This window comes from Colossoma macropomum, unplaced genomic scaffold (genome assembly GCF_904425465.1).
Source record: "Colossoma macropomum unplaced genomic scaffold, Colossoma_macropomum, whole genome shotgun sequence".
Classification (NCBI taxonomy): domain Eukaryota; kingdom Metazoa; phylum Chordata; class Actinopteri; order Characiformes; family Serrasalmidae; genus Colossoma; species Colossoma macropomum.
In genome coordinates, this window is record NW_023494803.1 from 4,493,325 (window position 1) to 4,509,148 (window position 15,824).

Below are 15,824 nucleotides of genomic sequence, written 5' to 3' on the forward strand. Positions count from 1 at the left end.
CGTACTGACATTCATTTTACCAGCAGGATTCAAAACCATTAAGGCAAACTTCCATCTCAGTTTCATTACATGTTGTATTGTTTTCTGAACAATTAACAGTTTGCATAAAAAACAGCTGAACTGCTCTCCATGAGAAAAACGCAATGGGAATTTATCAAATGAGGAATACTAGGATAATAAAACTACTCTACAATCTTTTAAGCTGTCCATCTGTCTGTATGTGCTGCTGCTATATATGTTGCAAATCATATATCTAACTCAGAAACTGAAGGCATTAGTCTGCTAGGTGAAATCAGCCTGATAGATAAATGTTAGTTATTTACTGTTATTTGATTGATGACAGAGATGCTTACCACACTCCCAGGATAAGGGCTTGCTCCTCTGCACTGAGGTCTGGGAGCTGGTGCTCAGATGGCTCTGCTAGGTTTATCTGGTTCAGTACTGTATCATCATTCAGCTGGTAGTCCTGCACACAGACACGCACACAGGAATACAGTATATCAGTAACGTGCTAACATGTGTTTGTTCTAACTCCTAGGTGCACAGAAGAAAAGATAATAATACAAGTGAAAATAGTGTTCCCATATTTCATTTTCGACAATCAAACATATCGCTGCTGTCGGAAACAAAACCGTTTTTCAGTTTTTGACATAATTTGAAAATGTCTGTTGTTTTCCGTCCTTTACATTGTGTGTAAATTTCATGAGGAATGGACCAAAAGAAATGACCAAAATATACTTGTAAAAAAGTCTGGTTCCATTGACTTACATTAAAAGTAAGGTGTGTTTTTCGGTTCTCCTGTGAAGTTAGTATTTTAGAGACACAAGGTTTTGTTCCAACAGCAGCGATATACAGGCACACAAAACCTAGCCATACATCATAGGCTACATCATTACAGTATGTTCAAAAATGTTTAATGACACTCCAGTGGCGCTTCACAGGTCTCGGAGGAAGCCTGTGCTAGCCTTCGCCCTCCTAGCGCTGGTGATATCGTGTGATCGGTGTGAAGTTATATATATATATATATATATATATGCGTGTACCTTTCCTCTCTCACACACATTTATTTATATATATGCGTGTACCTTTCCTCTCTCACACACATACACACACACACACACACACACACTGGTCTACACAATCCCAGTCCAGGCTCACTCCCAACAGAATTTAGAAATGGTTAATGATGAAAAACAGCCCAGACGAGAGACAGAGGAAAAAACAATTAAAACAAGCCAGCTATTCCCAAACACAAACACACTTCCATCCCATCTGCAGAAACGATCAGAAAGGTAAAGAAGCAAACACCTTGCCTGACATTAGAGTGTGTGAGGTTCAGGGGCTGCAGGGACCCCTGAAAGTGCTCCCAGGAGCCACATGTGTGTTTCTGCAGTTCTCTGCACATGCTATGATCTGGTGTGTGAAAGCAGCCCGGCGTGGCATGTAATAATAATAATAATAACCCATTCATCTCTCAGGACTGACACACAGGGTGTGTGTGTGTGTGCGTGTATGTGTGTGTGCAAACATGTCTGAGAATCACAACTACATGTGACACAGAGAGCATAATATTACTTTTGTCATCTCTGAAGTACGACGGACAGACTCTGACACAGCTCTGATCCTCCTTAAGGCATATGTACATAAATAAATGTATAGTCTGGCATATCGGACAAGCTGAACGCACACAGCTGACAAAGACGATTTTAACTTTGCATCCTGGTCACAATAAACTAAAATAAATAGTAATTGGGGATACTCAACCAAAACAAGACTAAATAACCCTGTTTTAGACAGATTATGCTGCTTAAACTTTACCTTGCCTTCTAGTTACCTAGTCACAGCTAGTGTAGCTCTAAATTTAGGCAGTTGGAAAAATATTTATCCTTGGAAACAATCAATTCACAAACTAGCTGATTATCTGTTATCAAGTGTTCAGTGGGAGAAGAGTTTTACAGTAACAATGTGTTTATGTTCAAATATTAATCCACTTTGTCTTTCAACCACAGTAAGTAGTACTATTGATATTGCTGGGCACAAAAATGGCATCGCCTATACTACAGAGTCCCAACCTGCATATAACACGTTAACAACACTCTCCTTACCAAACAGTAATGCCTCTGATCCAGCCAATACACAACGTTCACAAACAGCGCACTACAATGTCGACTTCAGGCTGTCGCCTATATGTCAGGCTGGAAACGTGTGCTCTACACACTTCTTCGCATCAAATTCACATTTTATAAATCACTACTTATATGTGAATTTTCACATACAATCATTTTAAAATGAAATCTTAAAAATGTTTTATAAATAAAGCCCCAGGGTTTGTGACCACTGACCTACACTGTGTGTGGTGTAGTTAGGAGCACAATGGGATATCTGACTGTATAGCCCACGGTTAAAGATTACCTATACAAAATTCTAACCTTTTCAGCGTTTCGCATACAGTGGACTTCCACCATGAGCTTATCCAAAGAGCCTTCATTCATGTTCAGTCTGGGCAATAGCTAGCACAGTCACTGGACAGCTCTATCACAGACCAGATAGAAAGAACCTGACCAACGTTCAAGAATGTGCAAAAAAAGTAACCCGTTGCCTTAGGGTGTGAGAGGAGAGAGACACAAAGACAGACAGGAGAGAGTGGAGAGACATCTGCAGGAGATATACTTCCAGCAAGCGTGACTTTCACTGCTTTTCAATGTCATTTCTGCAGTAAACCCAAGAGCAAAGGTCACCCCCTGGTGGCTATAATGTGCAACACACAGCATTTGACATCATTAACATTGATGTGTGCGTGTTGGTACCTTTGGCAACAGTTCTCTGGGCGTTGGTGCAAGCGAAAGGCTGCTCTCACACTCAAGAAAGGATGAGTCCTCCTTCCTCTTAACATCAAGGACAAGCTGAGCAAGGAAATTCTCCTGAAAACGAGTTCTCTTCCCCAGCGCACCTGTGAAGAACAACACAATCAACACATTCCATTCAATACCCATTCGTCCTTATACCCTGTTATTCTTCTGTTCTGTTAGAATGAGTAAACATTGTGGTACTGACCCGTCATGTTAACGCTGAGTCCGGAGAGCTCCCGGGCTTTCTGCAGGTGTTCTTTAGCCTTAAGATACTCATAGTACGTCAAGCAGATATAGCTGCACTCCAAGTGGAAGAGTAAGCCCAGGTTTTTATGTGTTCCACTGGTGAGAAGATCTTCACATTTACTTACTGCAAGTAAAAAACGATAAAAAGAGAACATAAGGGAGGGTGATGTTCCAGGTGCTTACAAGGATGTAAATGAAGTGGGAGCATATGGCAGCCCTAAAGGGGGTACCACATGTGAAGTATGTATCTTTCCATTCCAAGTACATGAGTACTGTACATGTTACAAACTCAAATTCCATTACTTTTTAAGATCTGCTGTGTCATTTTGAGACCAATGCTGAATCTGCTAGCTTGAAGGTTGCATGGAACTAATCTAAAACTGATGCACAGAACTCTAATGCAAAACTAAAAAGACACCTGGAAACACAACACAGCTCTAATTGTTTCATCTAGTCTGTGAATGTTGTACAATCCCATTTCCAAAAAAAGTTGGGACACTGCAGAATGTAAATAAAAAAAAGAATGCAATGATATGCAAATCATGTAAACTACATTCTTAAAATACCACAAAGACAACATATCAAATGCTGAAACTGGGAAATTTTATTGTTTTTTGAAAAAGGAGGACACAGTGTCCATGATTTCCAAAAACAATTTCACATTTTGATTTGTTGGACCACAGGACACTTCTCCACTTCCCCTTAGTCTGTTTTAAATGAGCTCGGACCCAGAGAAGGTGGCAGCGTTTCTGGATCCTGTTTATATTTGGTTTCTTCTTTGCGTTTTGGAGTTTTAACTTGCATTTGTGGATGCAGTGATGAACTGTTTTTACAGAGAGTGGTTTTCAAAAGTGTTCCTGAGCCCATGCAGTGATCTCCACTACAGAATCAGGTCTGTTTTTAATGCAGTGCTGCCTGAGGGCCCAAAGATCACGGCCAGCAAATACCGATTTTTGGCCTTGTCCCTTACATACAGGGATTTCTCCAAATTCTCTGAATCTTTTAAATGTTATTATGCACCGTAAATGATGAAATGATGAAAAGCAAAGGTTTGGAATTTTACATTGAGAAACGTTTTTCTTGAATTGTTGCACTATTTGTTCGTAGAGTCTTTCACAGAGTGGAGAACCCCTCTCCATCTTAACTTCTGAAAGACTCTCTGTGATGCTCTTTTTATACCCATTCATTTTTTTTTTTTAGCATTGCACAAATTTATCAGCCTGGAACGGCATCAAATTCAAAATGGGCATATATTTTTCAAAAAAACAATGAAATCTCTTAGTTTCAACTTTTGATATGTTGTCTTTGTAGTATTTCTAATGAAATAAAGGATTTTTTTATTTACATTTAGCACAGCCTCCCAACTTTTTTGGAAATGGGGTTGTAAATAATAGAACAGAAAACCCTGATATATAGACTCAAGATGTGAGAAGCAAGTTGCTAAATAAAATAAAGTGGAACCCCCAACACATTAACTCAGGATGGGGTAACTAAGCTGTAGAATGCTAAGAGCGTCTTTCAGAATAAAAGCACAGATAACGATGAGAATGTAAACAAAATGCCTGTGCAGCTTTCAATATTAGAATGGCATCTGAAGCACATGCATACCAAACATTCTTATTTAGTTTAACATTTCAAAAAATGCAAATCGCACAATGCCTTTCTTTTAGTGGCAAAATCATAGAAATATCCTACACATCTAAGGAGTTGAGCAATGAGACCTTGAAGGCACAGGCTAAGTAGAGTCATGTGACAGCTGTGTCCTTCACATGTTCTATGTGGCCACGACCAGAATGATAATCTCAGAAGGCCACACAGCTTTGAGATTAAAATCTGTTTTAGCACACATCACACACCAGTATAATTTATATAGCTGCCTACGCTAACGACATTCTTCAGCCTTCAGGAGCTAGCCACATAATTAAAGGTATGCATGTGCATGTATGTGTGTAAGAACTGAAGAGGCTGAGAAGGAGTCTTTTCTCATAAAGTCACCTTCATGATAGAAATCACACATGGTAAGATTCCCAGCTAAAAAGAAAGACTGTTTGGGTCCAACACATAGGTCAGTGTTACTTTTATACTTATCCTATTTTCATTAAGCCTGAGAATAAAATAAGCAGTTAAATAATATAAAGACTGCAACAAAATATATGGAATATAAGGACACAAACACAAAACGTAACACAAAATAAGCATCAATGCCTTAATTTGTTGAGCAGGTAAAAGTCATCAAAAATTATACTGTATTAAAAAAAAAATTCACAACTAATGTCAAATATTTTTTTAGGCTTGTGAAACTGTGTGCAATATATTATTGTTCAATTGCACCCCCTAGTCATCACTGTTTGACAAGAGTATTGTGGGGGAAGGCAAGCACAGGAGGAAAGTTTCCACAAATGTTACTTAAAGAATCTGCTTTTATTCTACCAACTGAGGAGTATCTCAGATTCACAGCACGCATCTTCAGTAACCCATTTCAGCATGGCAAGTAATGTAGTAAAACCCCAGAGATGCTTGCTTAGACCAGTGAAAACAGACATGTTTGTATTACTAATTCTGTTTGGTATGGTTCAGTAAAATCTCACTTTTACAGCCCATAAATCACTTTTTGTTAAAATAAAATGGCTAAAGCTTACTATGTTACATTAGCCAGCAGGCTACTGGAACTGTAACGTGCTATTGTTTTTAGGCTGGGATGAAATGACATGAAATGTTCTTTAAGCTTTTCTGTTAAAGCAATATCAGTTAAGTCAGCTGACATTCACGTTTTGGGATGAAAGGTGGAAACGTCAATGTCAATTACAAAAAATTTCACACAATGTTCTCTCACGCACATACACGCACTAGGGGTGGTCGATTCTTAGATGCATCATGATGCGGCCGTGGACGATGCTGAATTGATTCACAAACGTCAAAATCACAATATAAATTGCCAAGGATTTGCCTTCGTTCTCAGTCGTTGAGAACCAGGGCTTTCGCACTATGTTGCACACTCTGGAGCCGAGATACAGCGTCCCATCTCAAAGATATTTAACTGACACAGTGACCCCCCCACTCTCTACAACAACACCAAAACCGAATTAATGAAATCACTGAAGAAAACAGGTAAGACAGCTGTAACGTGATGCGTGGACATCCATTGCCACAGAATCTTATGTCACCGTAACAGCGCATTTTATCACAGATGAATGGCAGCCTGCGTCTCATGTGCTCCAAACAAGAGCAGTGAATGAGAGCCTTCCAGTTCACTTGGCACATCACTTCCGTTTGATTTGTTAACAAAAGATATATTGCTTTAAAAGCACCAAGTTGTCACACAGTGAGAAAGGAAGAAATCATGTATAGAAAAAAAACATACATCAAGATGCATCGATAATCTTTTTATAATCGCATTGCAGCCTCTGAACCATAATCGAATCGAATTGTGAGGTTCCTAGAGATTCCAACCCCTAACACACACACACACACACACACACACAACACACACACACACTTCTCCTCCAAAATTCATTACTCTAAACAATATTCTTGTTTAAAACATAGTAAGGTCCCATTCTATTACCCTGAGTAAACCCCCAGTGTAGGTTGACATTTACTAAGCAGCGTGATGAAAGACCTGGCTCTAAACCCACTCACCCATGTAACTCATTGTGTTTAAAGGATGATTAAAGAATAATTCACCTTTATTATTTACTTACTTATAAAATGCTTCATTGACTTGAAGTCTGAGATGGATTGGAATGAAAAACGATGTATAAAAGACCATGAAATTTCATGATAATTATCTTTTTCCACGAGTTTTAAACGCTGTATTAAAGAATACATGTAAGTGAAGCATGAGAACAAAGAACAAACCTGCTAGGGCTTAAAAAACATATAAGAATACCCTTTATATGCAATTTAAGATTATACAATTTAGTATCACTGAGCCCTCCATGAAATGCATGAAAAAAAATGCGACAAACGGTCAGCTTTATAAGAAACACAGTCGAACAATAAAATGTCAAACATGGTCAGAGTGATGATTTTACTTTTGATGAAATACAAAGTAAAAGTCATGCTCCGTGCACCTGCTCCACAGACAAATAAAGTCCCTCCAAAGTTGAATCACTGTTTGGGCATTGCATTTAACAGTCCAGCAGATCCGTAGAGCGCGGCTGCTCTATTGATTGCTTAGATGTAGGTGTTGCTGCAGCAAATTACTGCCCAAAAGCCCTCAGTGAGAATGGATGGAGCATGAAAGACAAACTAGTCTAAAGCACGGGTAAAAGTAAAAAAAGCCACCAACACCAACAAAACATAGTGATTTTAACTCTCTGCAGGGGATCTTATGTTCATAATTTAAGAGATGCTGATGTTACTTCTCATAAACGATTTCCACAATCAAATTTTTTGCAGCAATGTCACTGTTACTACAAGCTTATGGATATTTGAGGATCTTGGGGGTTTAAGAAATCTGTGAAAAATCATGGAATTAAACATTTGTTGGTCTTCCACATCACAGCACAGACTAGGGGTCGATCATCATGTTTTTTTCAAGGCTGATACCAATAATGATTATTAGGAGACCAATAACCAACATTTGGGGTCGATATTCACTTGCCATATTTTAAGTTTATAGTGTGAAAATATACAGGAAGAGAATTCCTACGTAAAACAAACATTAAATGAATATAGCATTTAATGAAATAACTAGAAAGCAATACACATTTCAACGTGATAAAACAGAGTGCATGGAGCTTCCAGACAGTATGAGAATTTATGATTTAAAAATAAGTACTTAAATAACAAAATCCTCAAAACCAAGCACATAAAGACTAAGAATAGGACTGTGCAAGACAAACTTTGATTCAAACTAAAAGGTGTTACAAGCACCTGTATTTAGCTTGTATCATTTAGCCTATATAATGCTTCTCATGTTTTTTTGTCCGCTGCCACAAAGACTTGTTCAATAACACTTTTGTCCATTTCAGTAATGTTACTAGTTGTAACAAGTGCAAAAACTATCATTGTAAAGATAATTTATCTGTAAATCACATATTTATATCACTTCAAAAAGCATATTTAAAATGAATCCCATACGCAATAAGCTAACTTTCACCGAATAACTGTCATGGTTCAGGCAGGTTTCAAGTAACATTTGCGTAAATGTTTGTTTTACTAAAGTGGTGCATTGGAAAAAAGACTGTGCAGATTCCAAAACCTACGGAGAACAGCCATCTAAAATTTGCAATGGGAGGAGAGTGAGTGAAATTATGTTACTGAGGTTGTTGATTGTTATTACCATAGATATACATACCTAGATGTTGCGTTGCCTGTTGTTCTCTATCTGAGGCGACATGTGTGCACGCCTGCCATGTTGGAGAGGTCAAGATCCGCTTGTGAACAAATTCCCTTGTATTGAGTGACGATGAGTCTCAGGATTAAATCAGCCACAACTTCCTTATTACTCAACTGATTTTCACCAAATTTGTTTTGTTATAATCCTCAGACACAGATTAATCTAGGCTGCTTGGACTGCTCTCGGTAGCTTTTATTACTTTAATAACTGATTGTGCTAATTAGCTGCCCGCACCAGCATAAAAGTATTCAGTCCGCACCTGACATTAAAAACTGAGTTTAGTGCTCCGGTAGAAACGTAATCTCACACACACCAGCAAATCCATCAATGTGTCACTCACTTCTAATCTTAATACACATAAAAATAAAATTCGCAGTTCGAACAAGATCCTGGCTGATGCACCATTTAAGATAGAACAGGAAAATTAACAAGAAGTTTCATGTAGGAAGGTGCTAACGTTAATCTATTATGAATATCTACACGGATCGAGGAATGAACTTACCCAGCTACAGCACATTAACCATCACTGTAAATAAATAACTACTACATGAAGTTAAGATCCCAAGAATAGACTATTAAATGAAATAAGCTTCCTATAAAACCAGAGGAAAAACAATGAGATCAACAGGTTCTCTGTGCCTCATTAACAACCATTAACGGCCATATCTACACATAAGCATTACACAAACAACATGCATCACACAAACATGAGAGTGGATCGCTGCGTTCCCTCCGTTATATAATCCTGTCCCGCTTTCTGAGAGCAATATTGTTGAAATAGTGTAATTTTGGACAGTATCTTTCTTAAACTGCCGCTCTGTAATGGTACTGAATGCAGTCCAGCAGCGATGTTGACCGCCCCAAAATGGCGATGCTGTTGACGTGCCTGGCTGGACCCAACGCGGCATCTAGGTATGTACATCTACTTTACTCATATGGCATCTACATTTTGACCAATCTAATACGGTGGGACATGAGCCAAATAAATGAGTATGAAATTATTTCTTCCCTGCTTTGGTAGATGATCATCTTTACCATCTGAGCTGGCTCAGTGTTTGATAGGAAAAGATTCTCTAAAACTCAATCCAAAATGCACAAGAACCTAATTAAGACCGTTGCTTGAAACAGAACGCATCATTTGGCCAACAATTCCCTACTGGGATCATGCTCTTAAGGTTCTCACTCTTTTGAGGAATGAAATTGCACACTGCCACAACAGCAATGCAATTACTGCTTTATTTACATCATGAATGAAAACCCTGTTGGAACCAGCTTAAAAGACTGACTTCTTCACCCAAGAGGACTGAAACTGACAAGTCCCACTGATTTAGTGCAGGTGCTTGATTTACTTCCATGTGTGAAGTTCACAGTTTTATCAGTTTGCACTTAAGATGTCCCAATTCCACTCTGCACATCAGGACTGGAGCCGATCCATGCATATGTTAATGGACGGGGTATTGTCTACATTAAGGCCAATCCAGTTCTGATCCATTGTTATATTTTTTTCATTCCATTCATGGCACTTTCATAGAGCTCTTTCAAACAGACATTATCCCCAACCTAAAGCAGTAAGGCATGTTTTCAGACACTAACAAAGAGCTGTAAATGTCTACAGTATGGAACCACTTTAAAAAAAAAAAAACATATTAATATCTTCACTGCCAGTGTTGAGCCAGCCACCACTGATCAAAACATGGGCAGGTAAAATGTGAGTAGATATTATGCTTCAAGCCTATTTTGTGCCGCTTACTGAAAACAGCAAGTCACCCGAAGCATGTAAAGAATCCACTCCACATTTTTCACTCACAAGTCACAACTGTCTAAACATCAAAACATCTCAACAAATGTTCTGCTTTCTTGCTGCCTTAAAACAGGTCTCAACAGTAACAGTGCGTTCAAAACCGAGAAAAAGGAGCAAAGGAGCACATGTGTAAGTGGCCAAATCATCAGGGAGATCAGACAAATTGGATCATAAGCCAACGTTTTTTTCATTTTTAAAAAGTAAGCCAAAAACAACACATAAAAGCCCAGAAAGTTATATTCTGCAAATGGTAAACATGAAGTGATTTTACTGTAGCATTAACTGGTAGCCTGGCACTCCTTACCCATATTGTGTGGCTGTATTATTAAAAACAAACAAAAAAAAAATACAAAAAAAACATCAGAATGAACATCGGCCAATACTCAACATTAAAGCACTATAGTCAGATTGGGGGCAAAAAAACTGAATCGGACATCTCTGGTCTGCACACAGTTGTTTTTAACTTATTGAGCAAGAATTCTGCATTCTTAGTGATGGATCATGTGAAAAAATGTCGAGCAGATTTCGTCCAAAAGGGGCATTACAAATTTACAGACCTTTTCTTCACTGAAATGCAAAAAGTAGGTCTGTCTTTGAGCTCCCACAGTTGCTCTTCTAACAACAGTTAGTTCCAGCCCACGCAAGCTGATTGGTTGAGAGCGGTGCTGTTATTTTGCCATAACAGCACGTTTTTTTCACAAACACTGTATCACTCCGTTGAGATGCTGTTGCTAAGCAACGACTTTGACAGCTGTAGGAGACGCTCAAGCCATTTGAACGTTTTTACTTCTTACTTTGCCCAAAACAGAAAATGGACACTTTTAAGATCACATTTGACCGACAGCCGATTTGGTCAGACTCTGAAGATGAGACAGCACTAAATTCCCAAACTGTCATCACCACTGAGCAGCTTTTCAGTCGGCAGCTGTGACAGAAGAACAGCTAAACAACCTGGAATCAGCCAGAAATGAATCCAAAACCATTCGCCAAACTAAATGGGCTGTAAGATGCTTTACAGACCGGCTGAAACAAAACAACATTAATACTGATTTAACAAAAAGTTACAACACTGAGCTAAACTTGATATTGTGGCAGTTTTATGGCTCAGTCTGATTTGGTCAGACTCTGAAGATCAGACTACATGTTTGGCGAATGGTAATGGGTTCATTTCTGGCTGATTCCAGGTTGTTTAGGTTCTTCTGTCACAGCTGCCGACTGAAAAGCTGCTCAGTGGTGATGACAGTTTCAGTATTTAGTGTAAGGAGCTGGAGAACAAACCGCTGGCTGTGCAGCGAGGGGGGGAATTTGTTACTCTGGTGTAGCAACAAGCTGCTTGTTAAGGAACTAAAATTTGGTGAAGGAATTGCTAACATTAAGCATATTAAACGCCGCGTTGACGGCCCAATTTATTCATTTCTGTCTTTATTTATTTAACTATTGTATAGAAGCAACAGAACACTCGAGGTGGTGTGTTATCGTGAATGACATTCTCCCTCTCGTGTTCTATTGCTCAACAGAGGAACTGAAAAGCAAACAAAATGCAAATGAAAGTTACGTTTGGCGAGGGTTTCTGACTGAAGACAGCTGAGAACCTTAAATTCACTCTCTATCTCTCTCTCTCTGTCTGTTTCCTACCTTTGTGGAAGAAAAAGACAACTGGCATGCTGGCAACCGTCAGACAAAGGGATGTCATCTTTAAGCAGAGAGCTGAAGTGGAGCCCATGTGTGTAAGTATTTTAAACCACTTCTTCTATTTATGCACTCCAAGCATCAAATCCCACTAAACCTACTTGTTTTTGAACCAAGCATAATTTGAAAGTCAAATTCATGCAACTTTTTGTATTCCTGGAAGTTGACAGGTCAATCAAATCCTCCTTTTAATCTTCCTCCCAATTTGTGGTACTGTAAACAGGTGTATGCTTATCATTATTTGAGCATAACAGTATGTTTGACTTCTTGAGAGATGACAAAATAACCTATATATATTTGTGTGTTTTCTTGAGCTGTCAAAGCTGAAGGCTAGTCACCACATACACAGAAAAAACTGCTCTTAGACCTTTCAGTATTACCACCATACATTTATAACATGGTCACAGAGGCACAGCGGCCACGTGTTAAGGCACACAAATGGACATTGTGCATATAAACATACCCGAGAGGTCATAAAAACACCTTACAGACGTTTGCAAAACACACACACAGTACAAAAAACCACAACTGAGAGATATGTGCACACGCACAAACAGTTTCAACAGTATTTCAACATGCATATAATTGCCAAGAGTATTAGACCACCTACTGTAAATGTGCCATGAAATTACTTCTTATCAAGCAGAAAAGTAAAAAGACCTGACAGTGATGCCATCACTCTGCTCAATTCTACCAGGAACATGCATGCACACACACACACACACACACACACACACACACACACACACACCATGAACATCCCATATTTGAACAATCAGCGTTCATTGCAATCTCAAACACAACCTCAATTTCCCGCAGCTGTAACAGCCAAGAACTGTGACAGTCAACAGCTGCAATCTAGGTCTAAATTTCAGGATCTCAAATAGGTATCTAGAGTAGAGGTCTGCACTCTTTCTTGCGGCGCAGGACTAATTTTCAATGTTGCTCGCGGGAGCGGCTGGAAATTAGATCCCTTCAGGCAGGAGCGGGCAGAAGCACGCATATAGAGAAATCCTGCAAATTAATGAATAGCCTAAATAAAGCAGAACGATCACTAAATCATATATGTGAACAATATAACAGCAGAACAGTTAAAATGAATAAAGTCATTCTCGAGCAACCGATCACGTGAACAACTCGCAAATTCTCAAAGGCCTGGTTTACATATACTGCTTCTACGTGTCGTGAACCGTGTGCGAAGTCCCAGGCGCCGCACTGAAGCCCTGCAGTGTTTAGAGAAGACCTGGGGCAGATTTTTTCTACGCGCATCACGCACCTAAATACACTGAAATAAGCCATGAAAATAAAGGAAAATTAAACAGAAGACCGTATAAAAACGGTGTTACATAAAAAAGACGATTTTTATGTAATTCATGACTAAATAAACATTTTGTGCTGCAGACAGATTTCCAGATTTGGTCTACTAGGCTTGAAACTTTTGCCTAATCAGAAGTCAGAATGCTGTCCAGGATAAAAAAGTAAATGATATTTTTATTGAGCAGAGTGACTGATGTGACCGTTTATCCATCTGGAAAAACATCTGTGCAACTTTCTCGCTGCTACGCAGCTCAAACACTGACTGTATGAAAGGACAGTGCGTCCGAGCTGTAGCGCTTGCACTGCCGCTTCACTCACGCCACGCAGAGGTAGCATGTATGAATCAGATATTAGAGAGAGGGCAGAGCCTTCAGTCCGACAGCCACAGCTCCCCAGCAAAACACCAATAATAACCTCTCTGTGGTTTAATTACTGCTTTGTGTTTACTGGGAATAAATGGCATTCAGTGAAGTTACTTCACAGTGAGCCCGATGACCATGACTGCCGTGTTATTTCAGCAGAGAATAATGTATTTGTGATTAGACTATGTCAGACACTGGATGTGTGCGGGTCTGCGTGGGTGGGAGCGGGCCAAATCGCTTCGGTTGCCGGCGGTAGAGAAATTATTCTGATTTTCTGCGCGATGAAATCTCGCGAGAGCGGGACTGAAAAAAAAAGTCCTGCGCAAACCTCAAATCTAGAGATCTCTTGTCCTGTGCTCAGTGCAGAGTGTGTGTGTGTGTATGCACGTGGCAGATGTGTGCAAGCAAATATTCTCTTGCCTTTTTCCATGCAGCTCTTTGCCAGGGTCAAGAGCTGTGGAGATCTTTCCTCCAGAACCTGCTGATGCAAGACGACATATCTCAGTGTCCACCAGGGCAGCAGCTACGAACAGAAAGAAAAAGAGCAGATCGTTAGTAAACTGTGTACATGTACAGATGGTTAATTCAATCAAATTTCATAATTAGGTCTGTAAGGCATTATTTGAAAAATATTTTAATAACGTTAAATCTACATGAGCAAAGCATAAAGCAAACTTTTCTGCAATGTCTTCTATAACTATAGATATAGTTGCTATTTCACTATCTGCAGCACAGAGCCCCACTTCTCACCCAGTGTGCAGTAGCCACTAGCCAGCTGCAATACTGTTTTCTGTGCTTCCTTCATTAGACTACATATATTAGAACCTCTGACTAAAGCATAGGACCCCAGCCTCTTCTTAAAGCCCCTGTCTACTCATTTTCATGCTATGCATCTTTTATCAATAGTTTTTGTCATGTTTTTGCAAAGAACAAGTAGAGAAAGGATTTTTGGTTAAGAAACTTTTGAAATGACTTTATCTGCTGTTTTCTTTTCTTCAATTTGAATGAGCGAGACTAAGAATGGCACAGGTGATACATCAGCTACTCGCATACCTGTCCCTCGCATAAAGTTACTAGTTTCATGCTGCTTTGAGTACTAACCAAAACTCCCAGCAAGCAGGTTATTTAAGCTTTTCTAAATTTGTTAATGGTGCTTGCAATGAAGGTTTATTACACTGCTGTTTGCAGCATAGCTAGACTCTGCTTCCTACTTGCGTTGCCACCTGTTGCAAGATCCTACTATAAGTGATTAACTTCATTTATAAGAACTCGATAGCTAGCAGTCCACCTTAACTGTAGGAATAAAAAGGTAGTTACATTAGTATTATGTTAACTATCCTGCTAACAGAAAGGCTCACAGTGTTTCCCCACAATTATACTTTACAGGCATGGCTCACAATTAGGCCCATAAAAAATTTCTCCACTGCGTCCGCAAATAAGACTGTGCTGATCCATAACTGAGCCTGTGTGGCCTCTGTTTCAAGAGCATGCCCCAGCAGGTAGTTAGTGAGCTAGCTAGCTAGAGGTTAAGGATATAATGTAAGTGCTGATCAATCAATGTCTGTGGTCTAAGGTCATAAGATGAAGGCCTGGGTTCTCCAACATTAGCTGCAAAAATGTATTAGATCTCCAAAATGACCGTTACAAAGCTTGTTCTACGTTTTGCATTTTTTTTTCTGTTTTTTGGCAGGGGAGGCTGACACTGGAGCCGCATTTTTTATGTTGTTATGTTTTATGTATTTTATTCATTCAATATAAATATTGAAGTAAATGTTTCTTCCATGCCAAACAAAACTACATTTAAAACTATGCTGACAGGGGCTTTAAATATGAGTACATATTAGAGAGAAGTTAATCTGCTTAACAAAAATTATAACTTACTTTTAGATTTTTTTTCATTTCTGAATACTGTCGACTATTCAAATATTCAACAATTTCGACTCATCCCTAACTACAATTTCACAGCACCTTCCTCTCTTCGCAAATAACTCCTGTTCAAAACTGTACTAAAAAACCCATAAATATGCAGGAACAACAGCAAACTTTTATCTTCTCCCATTGAAAATGCGTACACGTGCAGGAATGACCTTTGGTCAAACTGAGGGATATTCATCAGGAGTTTAGCTTAATCTGTATTCATCACACACCACCGCACACTCACCACTTTAACTCTATATGCAGATGGGGTATGCGTCCCCACATTTATTAGCGGGAAT

The 15,824-nt window shown here is 39.1% G+C and overlaps 1 protein-coding gene across 1 annotated transcript in view; it reads right to left on the bottom strand.

The window, feature by feature from the left end:
- Positions 1-15,824, bottom strand: part of ttc27 (tetratricopeptide repeat domain 27) — a 111,324-nt gene that overhangs the window by 79,880 nt on the left and 15,620 nt on the right. Inside the window, exons 5-8 of the mRNA XM_036592875.1 lie at positions 14,029-14,131; positions 3,055-3,219; positions 2,808-2,950; positions 354-466 (exon numbers count right to left, since the gene is read on the bottom strand). Of these exons, the coding sequence (XP_036448768.1) occupies positions 354-466; positions 2,808-2,950; positions 3,055-3,219; positions 14,029-14,131 (524 nt within the window). The remainder of the gene's footprint in view (positions 1-353; positions 467-2,807; positions 2,951-3,054; positions 3,220-14,028; positions 14,132-15,824) is intronic.